Raw genomic sequence first — 23,116 nt, 5'->3', positions numbered from 1 at the left:
ATATTCTCAAACAGGAGAATTTGTAAAGTTTTGCTTATTCCCTATTCTTGGACACATACCTAGACACTAACATCTAAAATCCGTTTCCTTACTTTCATCTGTTCTTTCCTCAGTAAAATGAACTTAACTATTCGTTCCTTCCATCACAGCAACACATCTGACTTGAAGAGAAAGGGAAAGGGTAAAGTATTGCTTAAGTTCCTGTGGTAGGGTTTTTATCTCTCAGAACCAGAATAGTCTAGATAAGACTTGGGTTATTATTATTATTATTATTTGTATGTAGTACTAACATAGTAGCCAGCAGTACTAGTTAGGAACCAGGACAAGAACAGTAATAGTAATGACTACAGACTACTGACGGTAAGTGTCAGGAATTACCTATTTAATTTTTAATCTTAAAAATGGTTACAGCAGTTAAAACTGTACTTCTGTGATTTTTTATTCCACATTGTACCACAGACTCAAACATATTTCTAATTATTTTTGTCAAGAAGACAGCACATGACTGTAAGTGTGCGTTTGGAGAAATTTTAAAGTGTAATTTTACCTGTAGCTACAAAAAGAAGTTGGTATTTATTTTTCTAATAAAAAGAGAAGCATAACTTACTTTCTCCATAAACAGAGTTACTGCTTCTTGCTGAAGCAGGATTGTATGCACTGCGCTGTAGGGTTATAAGGTTAGAGCACAGTTTTGCAGCTTTACAAATCCCTACATTCTGTGTGGTTTTTAGAAAATGCCTTGATCTGCCAGGGTGTTCTTTTCATGTTTGCAAGTATCTATGTGATGCAGTGCTGGTTCCAGTTCTGAAAAGCAAATTTGACTCACATGGACTCTTACTGCCCATTTAAAGGTTAAATACACACACAATACTGTTCCTGGCACTTGTAAAAAGGTTTTTAGAAGATTATTCCAGCAACATATTGGTTTCTACATTGCATAAAGGCCTATGATTTTCAAAGGCTTTTTCTAGCCTAAACCAATCAAATGTTATTAAAAGCAGGGATTTTGTTTATATTTTGGGTGGAATTTATGATCCCTTTACCAGATACCCACAAAACCCTTGAGCTGAATGAAGAACCTTGAGATGAAAAATTCTACAGGAAATAGCGTAACTGCGCTTTCTTTAACACTGAACATCTCCCTCACTGCTCTCTTTTAATGGTTCCTCCAAAAGACGATATCTTAGCGCTCAGCCCTATCTCTAGCGGAGCAGAACACGGACAGTCATTCACCTCCTGCTCTGGTCTACTGACTGGCTGCTTTCATTTTGGGTTTGGCCGATAGAATAGATGTTGTCAGACACTTCTTTCAGATAACGTACAGCAAAGACTTTGTACCCTTGGTATGCAGCAAACAATTCAATCCCATGCAAAGAAAGCAAGCAAATTAGGTTAAAAGAACAGGAAATTGTAAAGGATGAAAACTTTCCTATTCAGAAGAGAATGGGGAGGGTTAGGATGACCTTATTGAACGCTTCTCTCTGGCAGCAAGAATGGTACAAGGTTCTATTCACCTGCATGGAGTGGTGTAAGTAACAAGGCCCAGATCTTATCTATTATTAGTGCTGCAGCTAAGTGTGTTTTAAATCTGAATTTGTTATTACTCTTCTACAATACAAATAATTATCACTTACACTTGAAAGCATTAGCGTAGCAGTAGCCCTGTAACCTCCATCTCAGCTGCACCAGTTTAGTTTCCAAGTCAGTATCACCTGGAAGGATCTTGGAATCTGACATGCAGTGAGCTAACAGCACAGCCAAGAGACTTTTCCCTCACAACTCGATGAAGCGCTGGTACCAGCAGTCGGAAAGGCTCTCCAGGCTGTATGGGAGCCTACACAAAGGGACATAGATGTCTGGGCACCAGCTGACAGCTTCTGAAATGCCCTTGTTCTTCACAGCAGAAATGTTTATTTAGAACGACGAATGAGATGCAGTTCAAGGGAAGAATTTTCCATGAGGAAAGAGCATCAGGACACAGGCCACAAACCAAATTTTGTTCTTTTCACCTATTATGAATTTCAGCACAACAATACGGAAGCTAACTTTAGGGCTTAGCCATGTTTTTTTCTCTTATTTATCTTTTGGACATTCCCAGATATTTATCCCTCTCCCCGCAGGTACGCATGATCACAAAGGCTCTACTTTAAAAGGTGCAAATCTGTTCCTTTAGGGTTCATCTGACTACACAAAGCAGCTTTCTGTTATCTTTCATTTTATAAATACATTGGGTCGGTAGATGAATGAAGGTACAGTGGAAAAGAAGATCAAAATCTTATTTTCATCAAAGGAAAAAAACCAGCAGGTGCTGAAAAGTATTGAGCGTCAACTCAGCAAAATACAGAAAAAAACCATCCAAATATTCCACAGACATGTAGAAATACCTTACGGCACGCATCTTCATTGCACAAAAATACATTTTTTTGAATTAAAATACCATCAGGAAACAAATACATATGTTAGATATAGAGCTCACCTGTGTCCAGCTCCCAGCAAACCACTCCACTTTACCAGCACAGGGCCCGTTATTACAGGGGGTCGTTTCAGAGGGTCTGTTATTGCCACAGCCTTCCAGAGGCAAACTGCTGACGTGGTTTGTCATACAAACCACTGAACGCGTACGGATGCCGTCACCGCATTCTGCAGAACACTGGGGAGCAAAAGACAGAACATGTTCACTGGTCCTGTCCTCCAGACTGCACAATGAAATGAGGAGAAGCAACAATCACAAAAAGTAAATGAAATTATGCAAAGTCCATTAGTTTTACTTGTAATTCAGCTGTAGCAAATCATCTTACAGTTTCATACTTTTGAATACACTACTAGCAGTACCTGTCCTTTGCAGACACAAATGAAAGAAATTGAAGGATTAGGGAAGAAAGAAAACTATTTCTTATAGCTTTTTATTAGCTTTCTTACTTTTCCTTCCTTCTTCCTGTGTGTAAATTATTTCAGTTTTCATTTTATTCATCTTTTTGCATACCAATTAATAGATCTGACGAGGGATAATTTCAATAAGCAGCTTTTCAGGCAGCAGTCATATTTCGGCCTGTGAATTGTTCTATGAGTTTCTCCTCCGACCATTCAAGCTGTCAGGCAGGTGAGGGTAGGGGACCCTGAGGGCTGTGGCATTGGGAGTAAAATGACTGCATAGTGCGTCCTGGAATTTTTCCATGTAACGAGCTGACAGAGTATGAGACCACAATAAAGTAGAAATATATAGAATTTTTGACAAGTGGTTTCAAAAGATTCAAGTAAATCCTCAGCAAATAACTGTAACTACCACTAATTCTTGCCCAACCTGTTTCAATTGTAAGTTGTTAATTAGTTTTAGCAGAAGAGGTGGCCGTAGAAGTTTATGTAAATTCAATGTTGCTTTCTAATAATATGACTTCCCAGTAACTAACATTCACCATTCTCAACTTTTCACTGCTAAATTCGGAAAGCTCTTAATAAATAGTGATACGCAGATCCTTATGGCACATATTTGGAGACCTTGCAAGTGCAAGGTCCTGCACCTGGGGAGGAAGAATGCTAGGCACCAGTACAGGTTAGGGGTGGACCAGCTGGGAAGTAGCTCGGAGGAGAAGGATCTGGGGGTCGTGGTAGACAGTAAATTATGCATGGCCCAGCAATGTGCCCTTGTTGCCAAAAAGGCCAATGGAATCCTGGGCTGCATAGGGAAGAGTGTGGCCAGTAGGTCGAGGGAGGTCATTCTCCCCCTCTACTCTGCACTGGTGAGGCCACAACTGGAATACTCTGTCCAGTTTTGGGCTCCCCGGTTCAAGAGGGACAGGGAACTGCTGGAGCGAGTCCAGCGTAGGGCAACTAAGATGATTGAAGGATTGGAGCATCTCCCTTATGAGGAAAGGCTGAGAGAGCTGGGACTCTTTAGCCTGGAGAAGAGAAGGCTGAGGGGAGACCTTATTATGGCGTACAAGTATCTCAAGGGTGGGTTGAAGGAGGATGGAGCCAGGCTCTTTTCAATGGTTCCAAGTGACAGGACGAGGGGCAATGGGCACAAGTTAGAACACAGGAAGTTCCCTTCAAATACACGGAAACACTTCTTTACGGTGAGGGTGACAGAGCACTGGCACAGGCTGCCCAGGGAGGGTGTGGAGTCCCCTTCTCTGGAGATTTTCAAGACCCGCCTGGATGCAGTCCTGAGTAATGTGCTCTGGGCAATCCTGCTTTAGCAGGGGAGTTGGACTAGATGATCTCTAGAGGTCCCTTCCAACTCTGAAAATTCTGTGATTCTGTATGCATATCACCCGTAAATCACACAGGATAAATTCCATTTATGCCCTTACAGTTTGGACATTTATCTACTTCAGCGGGAAAGTCTCCGATATTCCACTGTTCTGGGCAGCATCAAACTACTGACATTTAAAAAGCAAAAACATGCCAGGGAAATAATCAATTCTTGTGTTAGGTTGCTTAATTATTTCTTAATTTTCCCTTTCTTTCTTTTTCTTTAAAAATGCATTTGGCATTTCATGTCTGGACCATTAAAATAAAGAAACGCCCTTATGCAGCTCACTGAAAGTTATGTATATAACTGAATTTAAACAATTGCAAACAATTATATTACAGATGCAAAGAAAACCATGTATAAGGATGTATTATATGGGAGAAAAAGATGCATTTGACCGACATTTCCGATTTTATTTTTAACATACAATGTAAGTAGTTGGGAGAAACTGTGTATTACTTCCAAAACAAATAGTACATTCCCTGTGAATAAATGTAACTTGGTATTGGATTTTTTTTTTTTTAATTTAATTGAATAAAAATAAGAATGATTCAAAGAATTGGTGATGAGACAGAGTCGACCACTAGCTTAAAGTGGCTCCTATTGCTAATAATGTAAGGGTTCACATCCAGGAGTTCAGCTACAGAGCAGCAGATGCCCCGACAGCACCACTATTATTAACAGGATCAACCAATACAGTCATTCACCTTCTCAAGAGAGACCAGTGACTGAATGTACAATTGGCTGCAAACTGCTCTTTACTCACTCGCACTGAAGAATGCTGGTTATTTGTGTGAAACATGTAGTCATCAGATTGATTCCACAGATGCAGTATAGAAAAACATTTTTCCTGTCAGCAAGTTGGTTTCTTTCACAAGATGTTCAAATAGAAGGGCAAAGCTTTACTGAAATGGAATCCCTAGAAAACTAAAAAAGTGATTCAACTTTTTACTAGTCATTTTTTTAACAAACAAAATACAATTTTGGAATAACTAGAAATTCAGAATTTAAAGACATGCTTTGGAATGGTTTCTTCTTCCATCTGCAAGATTGAATAATTAAGCTTTGCTTAAATGATGCCTATAAGTAACCTAATGAGCCTTTTTTTGGTGGTGGTGCACAACAAAATTTTCCACTTTCACACAGATAGGCCAAATATACTCACCTCCTCAGCAAACCAGATTCGGTGGCTAAGGAGGTCTTGTCAAAGTAAACTGGCAAAATCTTGAAAACACAAGAATGATATAAATTGTGGCAGTAATGAACATTTTCCTGTTTATGCAAACTAAAACTAAACTAAACTCAATCCATTTCCAACAGTCCCCTCCTAGCTAAACCGACTGTTTAACTGAGCCCCATAAAATGGCTACCTTTCAAACACACTGTACAGAAATAAATTTTGTGGCCGTTCATATTTTATCCTCGGCATGGATGTTCAATTACATTGTGCACAGAGAACTATGCCTATACTCTTCAAATACTTTTCTTATTTCTAAGTAATTTTCATTTGACAATCTAATTTGCCTTTCTGCTTTGCAAACCAGAGCTGGGAACAAGTTTAGTCTATAAAGTCACCAGAAAATCTCCACAGTCTTATGTTTTAAATGATTATGCATGAACTAGGCTTACATATCAAATAACAAAGGAAATACCAAATGGGAAGGTATAGGGTTGTCCCACCCTCTGCTGAAAGATTTTACTACAGATTAACTACCCTCAAAGGATTTACAAAGCAAACTTAAACCTGAATGTTTCTGCGTTAAGTATTTGGTTCTTCATGTTTTTTTCTTCCTCTCAGTAAAAATCTTCCATGTGAAAGCCGTGATTTCCAAAGCCCAAGGCAGGGAGTAGGGAGTGTTCGGATAATGAATCCTCTCCCCTTGGTTTTCCCAACTGACACACCCACTACTTTCAATTTTGTGCCACTGATTTGTTGCATTAATACATAGTAACTGCCATAACCTAACATTGTATGACATGAGGAACTTTCACAAGCTGCAACTTCTCTGTTCTGGTCCTATTATTAAAGGTATTTCGTTTCACTGTCTTGTTTTAATTGGCAGAAATTCCTCAGAAACCTTAGTCTGTGGAACACCCTCCCTAGTTTTAAGGAGTCTGCTATTTCTCCTTTTCCTGAGGTCCTTCCCTGATGAGTTCAGTTTCAGAAGCTTTCCATTCCCATTAAAAACTAAAACTAAAAAAAAAAAAAAAAGACACCCCCCCCCCCCCCTCCAACCCTAATCTAGTGCTCCGATACTTATCAGAAAACAACTGCAACAGCAGTCCAGGAAAATAAGGCTGGTTCCTGCAAACTTGGGAAACTGCAAGTGGAAGCCTGGATTTTTGTCACAGCCACAGGGTATGGCAGAGCAAAAACCCCTTGAACACTGCCAGTTCCCTTTCACTAATGTGCCGGCCCTACTCGCTGCCCTCAACCGGAGCCGCAGAAAAGCTACCAGAACTCAAGAGTCCTTTGACCTCAGTCCCAGCATCATGGCTAGCCTTAATTAATTTTTTAAATAACAACCAATAGAGTTCCAGCTAAACGTCCCCATCTGTGCAGGATTTTTGTCTACCATGCTTTAACCTTCCTAACCTTAATTATTCCCCACAAGATAGTAAAGTTTTTTTATGAATCATCCTCCTGATGTTACACTACTGCAAAAAAATAAAACCTAAGATGTATGATTTGAAAAACATCGATGAAACTCCTTAGCAGCATTTGGCCTACTCTGAGAAAATCCCTTTCAGAAGGGATTTTAGAAAGATTATGTAACCTTTGTTTTCCCAATAATAAACTAAGAATTGTTTTTCAGAAGCTCACTTCTGCTGCAGTTCCAAGATTGAGGGCTGATTTTCAAAGCACATAAAACTTTTGTTGAGAGGAGCCTTGATTTCTTAAAAAAAAAAAAAAAGAAAAAAGAAGGGGGAGGAGCATTAAGTGTGTAAGTAGAAATATCTTTATGTATTGCCAAAACACTTTCTGATATCTGGATTTAAATTACTTCCCTTTAGAGAGTGCATCTATGCACATAGGAGGTGCTGGACCAGACGTCAAACCATCCTTGTATTTAGTCTACCAGATCCATGGTAGCCTTCCAAGGTAACAAAAGTTTTGAAATACGGTCTTACAATTTTTGGACACTTCAGCTGGATCATGATTGCTTCTACATACGCACTGTTACTTTTTCTATGTGTAGTTGGTAACGCTGTTGGTACTTACATATTACTAACGCTCTCTGAACTAAGTAACATTAGGGAACAGACTGCACTACTTGGGCTCATACGATACCTACCACTTGCTTTCAGAGCTGTAAGGCCTTCTCAGGGCCTGGGTGCACCCACCTGCCTTACTGGCCCTGACCAGCCTCACCTGGGGCCTCCATCCACACCCCTCCCCATGGCCCAGGGTCTCCACTCGACCTTGCCCCTGGTCCATCAGTCCCTGCCTGAGCTTTATCAGAGATGTGCTCGTCCCCAGCCACAACCTGGGCATGGCCCTCATAGATCCCTCACCCTTGGACTCACTTCCCAGCTTGACCTTGACCCTACCTCATTACCATGGACCTGCCCCAGCATCGCTGGGCTGTGTTTGACCCTGGGTGCTGTCAACGGACCTGAGCTGTGGATTGATTTCCCAGCTTGACCTTGGACCTGCCTCATCACTGTGATCCTTGCCTGATAATTTGGACCCTTGTTTGCCCCTGCCTGCCACCCATGAGCCTGCCCACCTGACCAAACTGGGACACTGTGGCCCTTAGCTGGCAAGGCTCCTCTCTGCCATGCAGACTTTTATATGCTGATTTTCATCTAAAGCAGCTGAATTGTGGCAAAAAGAGATCAACCCTAGAGAAGAAAACAGAAATCCCTGTAGGTCTTGGCCACCCTTATATCGCCGACTCCTTCAAAACTCTCCCGGTTGAATGTTTCATTGCAAATCATGAAGCGAGTTACATAGTTATACATAAAGAATGCAAACCTTTTCATTCCATGTGATTCCAACATGAAATCAATGAAAAGGAGTATTTTATCTTGTTTTCATTTTATGCTGGAAACAAATAAACTGTGATAATCAAAAATAATAAAAAATAACGAAATGCCTGCACAAACTCCATGGTGGTCTCTTTTCCTTTGTTTTTTTTTCAGGATCCAGGAAATTTTATGTGAGCTATCCATATTTAAATAAAAAACAGTGAAAGAAGAGCACGAGCTACAACATTCATTGGTGGTTCCACATTTGACTGGTCAACAAACCCACTTGGACCTGGTTAGGTAATGCTTTAGGATTGTGAGGAATAAAGCATTGACTTTTACAAAGCATACTAAAGTTCTCTAATGGAAGATATTACAGAAGCATTGCTGTTACTTCTTCTAATGAAGAGTGAAATCTAGTGCATGTCTTTGATCTGTTTTGATTTTGTTCCCTTACAGGCAGCATTTTTTCATTCTTCCCAAGATTTTATTTTGGCCTCAGAATCTCATTAACATCTAAAAATTGTTTGTATTTTGGCTTCTTTTCTGAGTATGCTCTAAACATAAAACGAGAAACAAATGAACAGAGGAGATGGCAACACGGAATAAACAAAAATGCAAGAGAGGAATGCTCCAGTTAGCTGGAAGGAAACACTGGCGAGTCTCCCATTGCTGTAAATCAAGAGAATGCGGTTTCCCGCTTCTGACCCATAGGAGAAGTAAACTTTCCAGCAATTAGAGCTGTCAAAGAATCAGTCATGTGAAATGTTTGCAAGAATCTCATCTGCTCCCATCAATCCAATTTTGTTGCTAGGTTCAGTAAGGTTCACCAGCTTTACTCTACTGATTAATGGATGCAGCCTGATGGAATTCTGCCGTTTTAACGCAGTATGACGTCTTAAGAGAATTATGAGACAGGAAGCCATCTTTCTAAAAAAGCACGTAAAAATATCACAAAAGTTTGTCCAGACTCTCTACCATCAAAAGGGGTTAAAGATCATGTAGAAGACAAAGCCATGAAGCTTAAGTTAATTCTGTTACTGATACTCAAGATAGAGCAAGAAATGTAAAGACAGGCGCGTACAAAGTAGGATGAGTCTCACTTTGCTGCTAGAGACTTTTAATCCCAATCTTCCCCATTGAAATGAGTAAAAATTTCCCTTTCTGTCACGAATGAGCCTGGGGGATATCAAAATTTGCTGTTTAGTTCTACTTCAAAGAGAAGTAACAGAGCGTATACTTTCCAGAAAGTAAGGGTTTGTTTCTTAAGGATGAATTGCTTTCCTTCCTTCCTTCACATGTTCCACCAGTGTGCACATGGCAGCTGTACAACTCAGAAGCTTTGCAGGTAAAACCTTTGCGTGTGTGTAACATACATACAATGGACTCTGATACCTGTCTATCAAAATAACTCAAATCAAGAGCTATTGTTTTAGGAACACAGAGGGTTTTTTAATAACTTAGGATTAGTTATATGTATGAAGAATCAGTCTGTGCAGAAACTGAATCCAAGAAGGTCAATACCATGGGGGAAAACAGGTGGCCATAAAATAAATAAATATATGTTGTGGGAAAACAAGGCAGGAGAACATGTTGAGAAGGCAGCCAAGTGTTATTTATGGAGTAAAGCTACATACACAGCCTACCCTGGGAAGGAGACACAACTCCTACACACAACTCTGTATGTAATCTGCAGGCTTTTAAGTGTATATAGGTTGTATCGCAGAAGTTACATTTAGGGAAATTTAATTACATAATCTTCCAATTCAGAACCACAGAAACTATTAATGAAAATGAAGGCAACTGGCACGATTCTGCATCAATTAAAATTTTACAAAGTTTCAGTAAAATTAGAAAACCTCAAATCTTTCCACCAATGCTAAATTAGATCTTGTCCTTTTGTCAAAACTCAGATGTGACTTTTCATCTCTTTCTCTCCCTGTGTTAAAGAATACCCTTGTCAAATTCTGTGCAAATATTTATCAGTCATCAAATCCTGAAATTGAACATCTGTTGGCAGCAAAAGACAAGTGTAATTTTTATGTTACTGTGCTTTTTCTTGATGTTTCGCTAATTAACCAAGGTTATATTGTAATGCCCCGTGCATCACATAAATCCGGACATGGAAGTTTGACATATCCCTTGGTGAAAGAGAAAGTATGTGTCTAAGCGATCTCTGACAGTCCTCTGGAAATCTCTACTTGCTCACGTGCAACAGTACACATGAAATGTTTGCAAAATGGGTTCAGAAAAGTACAGGCCAGGCCTTCTCTTATGGCTGTAACCAAGCTTGAACCCACCCATTTCAAAGTTCCAACGTTCTCAAAAGTTATGATAAGTTCTTTTACCTCTTATTTCTAGCCATGGCCGAAATGTCATAATACAATGGGAAAGACTGTTCTGTGGTATTTCCAGCTGGGACTTGAAGTAGGCATGTAATAAATCTCACAAAGAAGGTCTGTTCTTGTGAGATTTCCACCACAGTTTTGCGGACTCAAGAGGTTTGAACAAGCTTTCTTTAAGCATTTGAGCTTTTGGCTGCTTATCTGAACCCTTTCTGGCTGCCCATCGCTGATCTATGCTTATTGCTAAGTGTGGCTTGGCTTAAAGTACTTTTTAAAGAATTCTTTGGGGAAAATACACATGCAAAGTCCATACACCTGGGAATGCCCATTTCCATTCCGCGCCAGAATTCTCCTCTTGTCTTTCAATAGAAACACACACATCTACAAAGAGAGAGACACTTCTGATCCTAAAAGACAGCCCTTGAAAGGCACAATGGCAAAGCTAATGGCCAAAGGTCTGATTTGCAAAGTTACTGACTGCTCCTGTATTCCACTGACTTCCACTGGAATCACTGCCCCTGAACATCTCTGAACATCCCAGTTATAAGGTAGGAGATTCTGCACATTCTAGCCCAAATCTACTTTTTTCCTGAAATAAGCTGTTCCTTCCATTCTCTTTGAGAGTCAAACTCCAAACCCGCTGCTGGCAGAAGTGATGGTGAATAATGCCAACTACAGTAGCAAGCATTTGGAAGAAATTAATTTGTCCACTTATATAAGCTGAGAAGGTAACAAAATCCATTCTTTGCTCTCTGACCCTAAAATGGTTGTGGTAAGAAAAAACTCCCAACATTTTCCACATTACCTGCCTCACTTTTATGTGTCATTTAATACATATAAATAAGCATAATAACATTCCACAGTCATAACCTTCAGCTACAAAAAACTACTTTTAATTCTGCAGAGGACAAAATCTCAATGTAGAATAACGAAGAAAACATTGATGCTAGGGTCTTCACTGGGACCTACGTGCTTTATGTGGTGGAACTGCACCAGCTGATAGTACCTGGGTCAGCTTTTTCAAGAAAGATGCCTTAGAGGGTAGAAAGCATCTTTCTCTCTTACTTGTAAAAGATCACTTTAATAGCACTGGACAAAGAACAGCTCTACAAGCTAAAAAAAAACCAACAACCAGGCACTGCCACTTCCCCTACAGCAAAACTTTGCCATTTGCACTAATACCTGTACTTTGCCTGGTAACTTTCTGTCCATGCTATGCAAGAGCATACACTGGGTTAATAACAACCAGAAAAAAAAGTTCAAGTGACAACAACAAAGATTTACTGGCGTATCATTTTTTTTTTTCCTTTATAAAATCTATTTGAGTTGTCTGGAGGTTGAAAATTTTGCACGCCTTTAATTGTAGCAAGAGTCTGATCGGCTTTTTTAAAATGACGTGACATACCAGGTACCTGCCCTACATGTAAAGTTCCTTCTCCTTCTCTGCATCTAAAACATGTGGAAAATCTTCTGAGTGTCCAAACTAATGCACAACCTATGCACCAGACATTCCTAGCCTTCAGAAATGCTACCACAAAATAATCTATATAATGAATCCATGAAGTGATGGATGTAATCTTACAGCATCAACAATAAATTACATTATTTGCCTGCCAAAACAACCAGTCAAAGTAAAAGGGAAATACAATCAGGATTTTACAGACTGAAGGCTCAACTTGTCTACAGATGAAATTGATATGCAAGCATCCACAAGAGGGTCCAAAATACCAGGGTTTTCTTAGCCCATGTTTGTAAGCCTTTTATTGAAAGCGTGTAAATATCACTACTGAACAACAACTCTGGGCCCAATCATGAAACAAGGTAAATCACCACTGGTTTTATTACTTTCATGTGGAGAATATGACTCACTGGAATGAAAAAAATACATCCATGTTCACAGAGTACAAAAGTCTGAATCAACCTTGGCTGAGTTTATGGAGTTGTTCTGCTTTTTTCACAGCTACAGGATAATAGTTTTATGGCTTGAACTTAAACCCAGACATCAGGCCTCAAACCTCCATCCCTTAAAAAAACAGCAGGGAAACTTTTAGAGTCTGAATCTTGAGACTCAGGGCTAAGCAAGGCAGAATAATAAATCTCAGCACACTCAATATTTTGGGAAGTTCAGACACAGAGCCAATGCTAAATCCAGATGTTTGGCCACGTACCCACACGCTTGCCCTTTCTATGCATTCTTGTATCTAACACAAACTCAAGGTGCCCTTGGGATCATTATTTGTTTTGCTTGCTCTTGCCTGTTTAACAGATCAAGGATAAACACGGAAAATAAGATCACTCCTTTTATGGCTGCACAGATGTATATTTTTTAATTCTGATGCACCTAAGCGGTTTTAGAAGATCTGGCAGCACAAAGATAATGAGAAGCCTTACCCTGTCACTCCACTCTGTAAGGAACCAGCTCTTAGCACAGGGACCCATGTCGCAGTTCTCAATGTCATTTGGCCGCAGCTTCATGTTACATTCCTCATCATCAACAATGTCTCCAAGGTTGCTGACACATTTCACGTCTCGGGTCCTCTGTCCCACTCCACAAGGCACCGAACACTGTAACACAAGGGAGGTCACATCAGGGCTCTATGCAAGAACGGCAGCGGTGCATCAGGCAGCTCAGAACGTACAGCTCATTCATTCCCCCTAAGACATCCACAGAAGCTATAGAAATACTCTAGATTGCTAGGAATAGGGAATAAAAATGCATTAGTAGTTTTAAATCATATTCCCAGACTGTAGTATCCTATAGTATACTATGCAGATACATTTGGAAAACATAAAATTAAACCCTATCTTCAACAGGCCATGCAACATCTTATCAAAATGAGCTGCCGGTATTTGAATAGCAGGCTGGCATATTCTGCATAATTTTGATCTTGACCTAGAAGCTGATATGAAGCAAGAGAAATGCAGAGAAACACAGCTTCTGAATCCCTCTTAGAAGTAAAGGCCACCTCCCACTCTCTTTTCTTCAACCTCAGAGAACGCTGGCAGCTGTTGATATCTCTGCCTGATGATGTGAAGCATCCAGATCATGAAGCAAGACATGAACATAATTTTTTGCTGTGTACACATGAAATGTTATGGTGTGTCCTGCAAACACTCTAGAATTAAAAGGGAAATCTCTGAGACTTTGAAGATTAGAGGCTGCAGTACCTGCACACAAGGGTACCTAGCAGAGCTTCCAAAGGCAGCCTCATTGTTTTTTCCTTGCTTTGGAATGCTTAATCATGTCTGCTATATCTGCATGTCAAAGTTATTTATCATGTAAAATATATTCCCTATATCAAGATACCTCACGGACTTCACCTTCAGACTGTAGCTATTTCCTCAACTGTTCACTCTAGAACACTGGCCAAAACCCAGACTACATGTGTGAGATCATTAAATAGCAAAAGACCAATAAAAACAAATACCCCTTTCCTTATGCTGTAAAGGGGGTGATTTGTCCAGAGTTACTCTTGAAATCTAATCTGCTGACTCCAAATTTAAAATTACCATGTCATCATTTTTTCTAATCAGATTTAGATCAAAGATTTTGACATTTGTATGTCAGAGAAAATAGTAAGCACATTAAAATCTTAAGGTGGGCTTACTTTTAAGATCACAGACCTGTCTCCAAACCGAAAACCTGACTGTACTTCATTAAGCACAAACACAAATAAATGTACTGAAACCAGTTTGCAAACTCCATTGCTCCTTTCTTTAGGATGGATCTTCCTCATGTCAAGAAGTTTAATTTTTCTTCCAAGAGGAAATTAATCACAGAATTTTATTGGAATTATGCCTATATTCAACCAGCTACAATTTCTAAAGCATTTGTTTAGCTTGATTCGCCGTATGCAGTAAACCTCTAAAGGCTTTGTACACTGAAATACTTCTCAAAATGCAACAACACACAAAACCAGCTCCCCTTTCTCATCATCAACATAATAAAATAATCAAAACTTTACCTTTAATATCAATTTTACTGTCCTTAAACTCCAGATGGATTTTAATTCATCGCGAATAATGAATTGACCAACCGACATATCTTTACATTCGTCTGTCTTTCTAATTTTTTTATCAGGAATATATCAACATATGACAGCTACGTCATGACGAAGCAGTTTAGAATGCCACCATTGGCCTCAGATATGCAGCAACTGAGTGAGCTAACTCACACAGGCTTCACCATGGGCGAAGACCCCCTATAAAGCCACACAAAGCCTGCTGCACGAGCCTTTAACCTACCGTGACTGTGTGGAGAGAAAGCCGTGCTGGTGCTGCCACTGCAGCGAGCTCACGCACAGCACTGCGTGCTGCGACATGCACTCCAGCACAGGCTGAGGAAATTCCGAGCAAGGAAGCACTTCAGTAGAAAGGAGAAAGAAGGTTTAGGCTCAGGATTTAAGCTGGAATTTGTCACGTTCTACCCACCCGCATAATTCAGCAGCTCTAAAATTTTTTTTGGTCTGTTTCATGGCGAACAAAGAGAATTGTTTATCACTACACCTAAAACACCAGGGTATTTACTCTTTCACACAAAGGCCATGAAAGTATCTAGGATGGTTGTCAGGTTGGCCAAACCTTTTGTAAGGAAGACACAAATTAAAGCTTAAAACTGTACTGTCCACATTTATCTCAAGTATTGGCGTAGCGTCAAACCAACTACAGTACCAGCAACAGCTGACTCTATCCTTAATACATACATAAGGTTAAGTAACTCCTGGAACTAAACTCTACATGCTATGAGGAAGAGCAGTAAGTTGGCCACCACAGGCAAACCTATCAGGACTTTCCCAACTCTACTTCATAGAGCACTTAAAAAAAAGCACGGCTCAGAAAGCTTGTGTACTTCTGGAAACACACATCTGCGTGTTTTGTACTATTCAATTGCTCTTTTGCAGCTCCTTTCTGCCACAAACAGTGAACTTTAAAGGTCATAATTGGGCAGGGTTTTCTTGAACTAAGATTCACATTTCCACCTTCCACTTCCCTGTTTTAAGCAAAAACAAATTTCATGTTTGATTAGTGATACCTGGAAAAAAATTCTTATTCTTTTGTGAGGTTTTATGCCCCACATTAATCAATCATACTTACTGAAGTCCACTCTGTCCTAATCTGCCATTCACTGCAGATCTTCAGCTGACATGTGCTGGTTGTCTCTGGTTTTTCCAGGTGATGACAGCGGTATTGCTGAACTGTCAAGGTGCGGTTGGCATACATTTGCCGGCATAAGATCTGTCGATGCTGCATACCAAGGCCGCATGTTTTGCTGCACTCAGACCACTCCCCTATATCCCAGCTGAAGAAAAAAAAAAAAAAAAAAAGAAAAAAAAAAAAGAGGATGCAATTTTTTCGAGTAAAGATTTCTCTAATACTGATCTTAACAGAACTCAAATTACATGATTCTGATGCTGGTAAAGAATCTTCTAAAATAACACTTAAGCCTCTGCTTGCATAACTTAATCCTTTATGAAGACAACATTATATACTTGTAACCAATCTACCTCTAGTGGTTGATAATAATAAGCACGCATAAAGATTACACAATTCATGGTTTCAGGACGCATTACAAACCTTAATTAAGCCACTAATAGCTGTTTGGTTTTTTTAAAGAATCTATAATATAAATGATTGCCTTATGACACTTCCCAAAAATTTAAGATGTGTCACGTAAAATGTTTCTGCAGCAAAGGCTCTAAAAAAGGACAATCCCACAAGAACCATGTAATGTATCCAGGCATTCATTCATCAGCAAAAGTGATATAGCAAATTATAAGCAATGAATAAATACATTTAATCCTAGAGATGAAAAATATCCCTAGATATATTCTTCTTAGTCCAAGATTTCGCAGCATTTATTTAATCACTTCTGTATAAACATGTCATTTTCCCCTTTCAGTTTTCATTTCAAGCATGAAGATATACACAAATAAAGGAAGTATCTGAACTGTTCACACGTTTTATTTCAAAACTCCTGTGGAGAGTAAGGGAAATCTCTGTATTCTTTTTAATAAATGTTTACATATATTTGTTTATATTGATATTATCCTGTGTAAACAAATGAAGATGAATTAATATGAGTTGTTAGAAAGAAAAAGGTGGGAAAAATGCTTGGTGAGAGAAGACATCTCCAAGTAAATGGCTTCAGAAGTTCTGACTATCTAGTACGCACTAGGAAATTGCTTGTCAGGCATCTCTCCCACTGTAACAGCACTTACACCATTAGAAACTTCCATGGGATAAGGAGTGGCCTCTGGCTGCTCAGAAGAGAACTGAAGAATGTGACCAGAAGAGAAATGGAAAATACAGCTGCTGACCTGAAATAAAGTTGCTATAACAGCAACTGGGCTTAACCCTTTTCTCTTCCGGGTACACACCCTGGATGAATTGACCTTTTTTCTTTTCTTCTTTTTTTTTTTTTTTTTTTTTGACTATTTTAAAGAAGTTGCTTAGCCAATTGTAAGTCACAGTCTCCTGATGGCACGTGTCTTTTCAGAAGGAAATCACACCTGAGCTGGCTGTATTAGCACCCTGGCAACAAGGACTAACACTTCAGGATCCAGTCTTTGAGTTGAACTACAGAATTCCAGGGAAGAGAGGTGATGTTTATGAGGGGGCTGTTGTGAGCAGTATCAGCCTAATCTCATCTTTAAATATGACACCGTGGAATGAACAGGTGGGTACTACAGCACACTGATCCAATGTGGAGTGATATAACCTACAGAGCCTCTTCTTTAGACAGGTCTATGCAGAAACCTGTCACTTGAAAAAATGTACCCATAGAGAGGCCACATATAGTGTGCATGCCTGAACAATCACACAAATTTTGAGAAATTACTACATTCACTTGTGTTGCCAACTTCCCCTTTGTCTTCTCTGAATGCTGTTGCTCCCTGTGAAGGGGAAGAAGGCCACCAACAACTAATGAAAAAATATCTACTACGCTTTATGAGCACAGTACTTAGAAGTTCAAACTATTTTCCTACTTAGAATAGCCTCTTTCACATGCAAAACCTCAATGACATTGGCTTACTGAGGCTTATTGACTTGACTTAAAATGTAATATCTTACAAAGCTGGACATGGGAAGAGGTTGCAGGCCTCCTCTTCTGGAATGGGTTTGGTGCTGCTGTCACAGTAACTCTCGGATACCTCCTCATGAGTGATTCTGTTGACGCAGTGGAAAACTGGGTACTGTGACCCTGAAATGAAGAAGGAAATTACATGATGCATTGCAGAAGTCTCTGCAGTATAAGCCATAACAGTAGCATCCAACACTGGTGCCGAGAGGAGAAGCATAACTTAACAAGAGGAAATATAGAATAAGATTTTATCCACGATTTCCAAATATAGTGACAGCTGAAAGCTATACTGTTTACATTGTAGTATTAAGGGAAGTCCTTAGTATATAGAAAGTACGGTATGGCACTGTAGGAAAGGCTGAGAAAACATGCTCCTTCGTCTGCATGAGGTCTTTATAGTGCAGAGAGTACAAACATTAAGTATTCAGACAATTTAAAAAAATGCAGCCAAGCAGCCACAACACAGGGTTGAGAGGAGGGAAAATTGAGCAGTTATTCTGTTGCACTTCTGGAAAGAGACTGAGCCTCCTTACTTTAGACTTATGTGGTGAGTAAACACATGAGAATATTATCCACTTTACCTGGTTTGTGAAAAGATTCATAAGATAAAGCTTACAGGTTAAACATTACTGTAGACCACAGACTTCCTAAAAATTACTACTCTCCATATTTAATGCTCGGTCTTTAAATAATTTTCATGCTAAAGCAGAAAGACAGAACTCTACTTCTATTACTATCGCAAATTGACTACCAAAATGATAACAAAGAGCAAGGTGCTAATGTGCCTACTTGTACTTGTAAGTGAAAAGCTGGAGTACATTAACAAGTTTCCTGACAGAGGTGATCGAGGAGCCAACCAGGAAAGGAGCTCTGCTCGACTTGATACATAAAAACAAGGAAGAAAAAGTCAAGGATGTGATAATCAGCGGCAGCTTTGGCTGCAAGACACCGCGAAATGGTAGAGTTCAGGATTCTAAGAGGAGGGAGCAGGGCAAAAAGCAGGACCACAACCACAACTAGTTAATCAGTTTCACATTTTTTACCTCCCGGAGCTCAAAACCTCTATAGAGGTTTAATGGTAACTGCTAAATAATTTTTTAGGTAGTATTATCATATTTTGAAATTAACAATTTAAGCAGCTCATCCTGGGTTTACTGAAATCAACCAACAGGTAACTTACACTTCTGATCAAGAAATAGAAAGAAAGGAGATCAATACATCCAGCCATGTATTAAAAAAAAATACTGCACCAGAGATCTGTAGTAATTCTAAATTATGACTTTATGACTTCAAATAAAATAAGTGTGGCTCTAGCTGATGGTAACTGGTGGCTGGCACACTTCAATTTCAGGATAGAACATTTAAAATTACAATTCCCACTAAAGTCAGATTTGTTCAAGAATTTAATTCTATCAAAAGTAAGGCTTCGTACCTCACCATCTAACTTACACTAATACTTCAGAAAAACCTGTTATATTTTCTGAAATCTAAGGAAAAAATCAGCAGTTTACACTCTTTAACCTCCTTGCTAATTCTTCTTAAAAAAATTAACAAACGTGCTGCCATGACTAACTGTCCTGGTTACACATCCCAAGTAATTTCCAAGGTGTACATAACCATCTTAAGGCGCAGGCTGTGCTCGGACAAGATGCAGTGAGGTACTCCTCCTGTAAGATCTTTCAGATAAAATTTGGATGAAATTCCCGGGGCTCCAGGACTGAAAGAATTTGCAGTGCACCAGCTTTCCTTTCTCGGGACAACAGAGAGGGATAATGTGCTACTTCGCTTCCTGGACAGGATGCAGTAGAGGTTTCCACACTGTCCAGATTCTAGCAGATCTATTTGCTCAGTCATCTTAAATGGAAATCTGGGACAAGAGCTGGAGGCAGTTCTCATGGGAAGCATTTTCACTTTTTAAAAAAATTATAAGTCTTCTTTTCCAAGCCAAAGTTTTACTGAAAAGTGCTTTGAAATCTCACAGCTTTTCATCAAAACTGTTAATTTATCCTCTCTTTTTCCTTAGGTAGCATAACAATTTTTTTTTCTTTCTTCTTCCAACTTAAAGTTTCCTAACTTTATTCAGCTTTGACAGGTTCGTTTTGCAAAAAAACCAAATAATTAAAGACCACCTATCATCTTCATTTCTGCAAGAAGAAATACAAAGTGGCAGAAAAAAGGAAAACATGGAAAAACGAAGGAAGTGTCCTATATTGAATCATTCAAAATGAAAACAAAGCCTTAAATAGCACAAGATTTCTTTCCATTTTTTTCACTCAATTTTTTTATCAGCCTATATAACCTAGTTTGACTTGAAATGCCTTAGAGGCATCAGAGATTCACACAGGCTTTTCACACTAAGATCACAAGGAATATTCATACAGTCTCAACAGCATCAGGATCCTGCGCTCAAGGTCCAGTTTCTTTTGAATTCAACTTGATCAGAACACACATAGATTCTTCAAGCAACAGGAAAAGAGAAACTGATTTTTAACAGTTGTTTTGCTAAATTTCATGGAGTAAATTTAAGCTGTATAGGAGGCTGAAAGATGTCCTTTGAATTCTGTTTTCCTACAATTTTCTTATCATCATTTTGACTCAGATACCACTGCCCCTACCAGATGTCTGAAGAAATGGCAAAAACTATGTTCAAATGCTCTTAAGGTCCCTAGGAAATACAACCAAGACCTCTATGATGACAAGGAAGAATACCTTTACCCTGATGTGCTCCTGTAACTGCATCATAAATTACCTGATCTAGATACTAAAATTCAGCATGTATGTGGTAATCCAGCCTCTCAGCAGGTGATATTCACTGATTGCTGCAAAGCAATAATCAAGTGCAACTACGGATTCTGCCCATATGTCTTGTATTAAAGACACACAGTGAATTTAAATGCCAACCAAAATAATTCTGGTTTACATTCCCTCCTTTTCTCCACAAAAAGGCTGACCTCCAAAAGTCTTCTTACGTGTACTTTAGCTCTAACACTTTTGCAGTAATTTCTCCAAGGAAAAAGGTTTTCTCAATATACTGGGAAGCAATTTTGACTGGTACCAATATTGCTGGATGTTTTTAGCTCTACCTGTAGCGATAAGACGGACACTCATCCGGCCTTGGACCAAATTCGCACAGTGTCCTCTAAAACTAAGTAAGAAGCAAATGTTCTCAACATATATGAACTGGTGATAGTCAGCTGAGTTCCCTCACTGGTACGTCTTTATTTCAAAGCTCTGTGATTTTGTAGGTATGGTGATGGGTGGCTGTGTATAGTACAAAAGATTTCACTTTTACTATCACAGAAACTTATTGTTCCAAATAATTGCTTGTGCTATGCATTATAGAATCTGTAGTCACTGTCAATACCTTATGGCAAAGATTAATCTGGCAACTCCAAGTAGTGTATCCATCACATCCCAAAAGCTCACTAATCACCAGTCCCTTTCCACCCCTCATCCTTCCCACTTCTGCCCTATGAAAATCTCAGTTTTCTGAAGTCACATTATTGCTGTTCCAGCAACATTCAGTGAGGCAAGGACCTGGCTGATGGAATCCCTGTGAAACCTTCCCATAAAGATCAGAAAACTGTTGACAAAGATGCAAAAAGCACTGAGGGTGTATCTGACAAAGCTGGAGAGGCCAAATGGAAGGATAAAGAATGCCAAAGAATGGTGAGGAAAGCAGCTGTGTATCAAGGGTGTGAGAGAGAGCAGCTTGCCATAAAGTCCTGAAATATTTCCTTTCAGAGGCAAATGCCATATATTCCCTTTTAAACACCTTTTATTTAATATTTTTAATTTTGTTGTTTCTACAAATTCAAAGATAAGCACACATAATAGTACTGACGTGTCTTTTGCTCATAAGATAACAAAACACCAGGTCCAGCAATGCTTTGTGCATACAAGAGCTACTGAATAGTCACACTGCTGCTTCCCTCCATGCTTCTCCTCTCCCACGCTGGAACCCTCCCGTGTGTCATCTGTTTTCTGTGCATGGTGTATGAAGCACTTACCTTTCCCACATGTAGTAGTACACTCGGTTTTTCCAATCTGTTTCCAGTTGTGTTCTCGGTTTTGTCTTGGTGGTTGCACAGCAGGCACCTGATTTTCTGGCTGATGAGAAGGAAATCTTCCTGGCTGAATAACTGGGAAAGTTCCAGCTGACTGTCCAGTGAGAGTGTCTGTCTCCCTATGCAAATCCTCATCCTCATGATTTGTACTTTCTGGCATTCCTAGCTGACCATTCAGGGGCTCCCCTGATGATGGACAATAACAAAAAAGTAAAATAATAAGCTTCGGTTGCAAATATCAGTCATTGTTTTCATCCACTAATAATCAAAATTGGAGCATCATTAAACTTGAAAGCAGCTTTAATCAGCTATGCAGAGACCTCCTAACAGTATCCTGCAAAGATCGTATTGTTTTAAACTAAGATAACCAAGCCTCAGCCAGCAAATACATTAAAACCTGAAGAATCTCCAAACACACTGTAGACTTAATGCACCCAGTGTCAAAATTTCCCAAAGCCAAAAAAATTCCCAAATTTTTTGTTTTGTGTGTGTACCATGCTTTGTGTTCTGTGCCTCCCCATGTCGCAGCACAGCTGCTCCTTGTTATGAACAGACTGCAAATACACATGGAAATTTGTCAAGGCAAGTCACAAAGATTAAAAGTAGGACCAAACTCACTTGCAGATTTTCTGCTGTCCTTCAGAACTTCATACCACTAAACACAGCACGTATCCACAGCTCACGCAGGAGCATGAGCAGTCCAGATTTAGCTTGGGAAGGCAACAGTTTTGTGTTTCATCCTCCCCAGTTGGGAGAGGAAAGAGAAAGAGCAAAGGGTTGTTTTAAATTATCTCTAACTCTGAAGAGAAAAATCTTGTTCTATTTAATTTCTGAGACATGGTTACAACACTACAGCTCATGCAAAGCCACAGTTAACATTTTAACAACAAAATTATGACTGAAAGTAGAAATATGTGACCAGATTCCCTGCTACAGTATAAATAATCCCTGCCAATATTAGTTCACTGAAGTTACCAAATCTATGCAGACATTGATGTGGGCCTCTACCACCTCAGTGGCTGCATTTACACTGAATTTAACAGTATGAATTTCTCCATTAGCTTACTGGGTAACAAAATGTGTATAATAATAGGAAATAATGGCATTTTACCTGGCCTCCTGTGAGCAAGCAATGGAGGACTAATGACATTGTCTCCTGGAATGATATACTCATAATGTATACCTGGGTTAGGCTGCTGATGTATCATCTAAAAAGAAAAACAGCCATATATTCACTTCTTCCACTTGTTACATTACTAATGCTTAAATACATACTTGAACTGATCAACTACGTAACACTATTTATGATTGGTCAGGATAGAAACAAGGGTCAATGACTGTTTCGAAAAAATGCATAAAAAGATACTTGTTTCTGGAAAAAATAAAGAAAATACAGGTT

At 39.3% G+C, this 23,116-nt stretch overlaps 1 protein-coding gene and 1 long non-coding RNA gene across 2 annotated transcripts in view; one reads left to right on the top strand and one right to left on the bottom strand.

Annotated features, from left to right (window-relative positions):
- The window catches only part of THSD4 (thrombospondin type 1 domain containing 4), a 289,380-nt gene that overhangs the window by 5,777 nt on the left and 260,487 nt on the right, over positions 1–23,116 (bottom strand). Inside the window, exons 9-14 of the mRNA XM_082488552.1 lie at positions 22,829–22,925; positions 21,661–21,903; positions 17,641–17,770; positions 15,664–15,868; positions 12,961–13,134; positions 2,477–2,650 (exon numbers count right to left, since the gene is read on the bottom strand). Coding sequence (XP_082344678.1) covers positions 2,477–2,650; positions 12,961–13,134; positions 15,664–15,868; positions 17,641–17,770; positions 21,661–21,903; positions 22,829–22,925 — 1,023 coding nt within the window. The remainder of the gene's footprint in view (positions 1–2,476; positions 2,651–12,960; positions 13,135–15,663; positions 15,869–17,640; positions 17,771–21,660; positions 21,904–22,828; positions 22,926–23,116) is intronic.
- Positions 4,635–8,589, top strand: LOC309676089. Its single transcript, XR_014269564.1, has 3 exons — positions 4,635–4,682; positions 7,069–7,197; positions 8,399–8,589. It is a non-coding gene; the product is annotated as an uncharacterized lncRNA (long non-coding RNA).

Source organism: Vanellus vanellus (genome assembly GCF_965231255.1).
Source record: "Vanellus vanellus genome assembly, chromosome: 11".
NCBI classification, from domain to species: domain Eukaryota; kingdom Metazoa; phylum Chordata; class Aves; order Charadriiformes; family Charadriidae; genus Vanellus; species Vanellus vanellus.
This window is presented reverse-complemented; position numbering and strand designations above follow the sequence as displayed.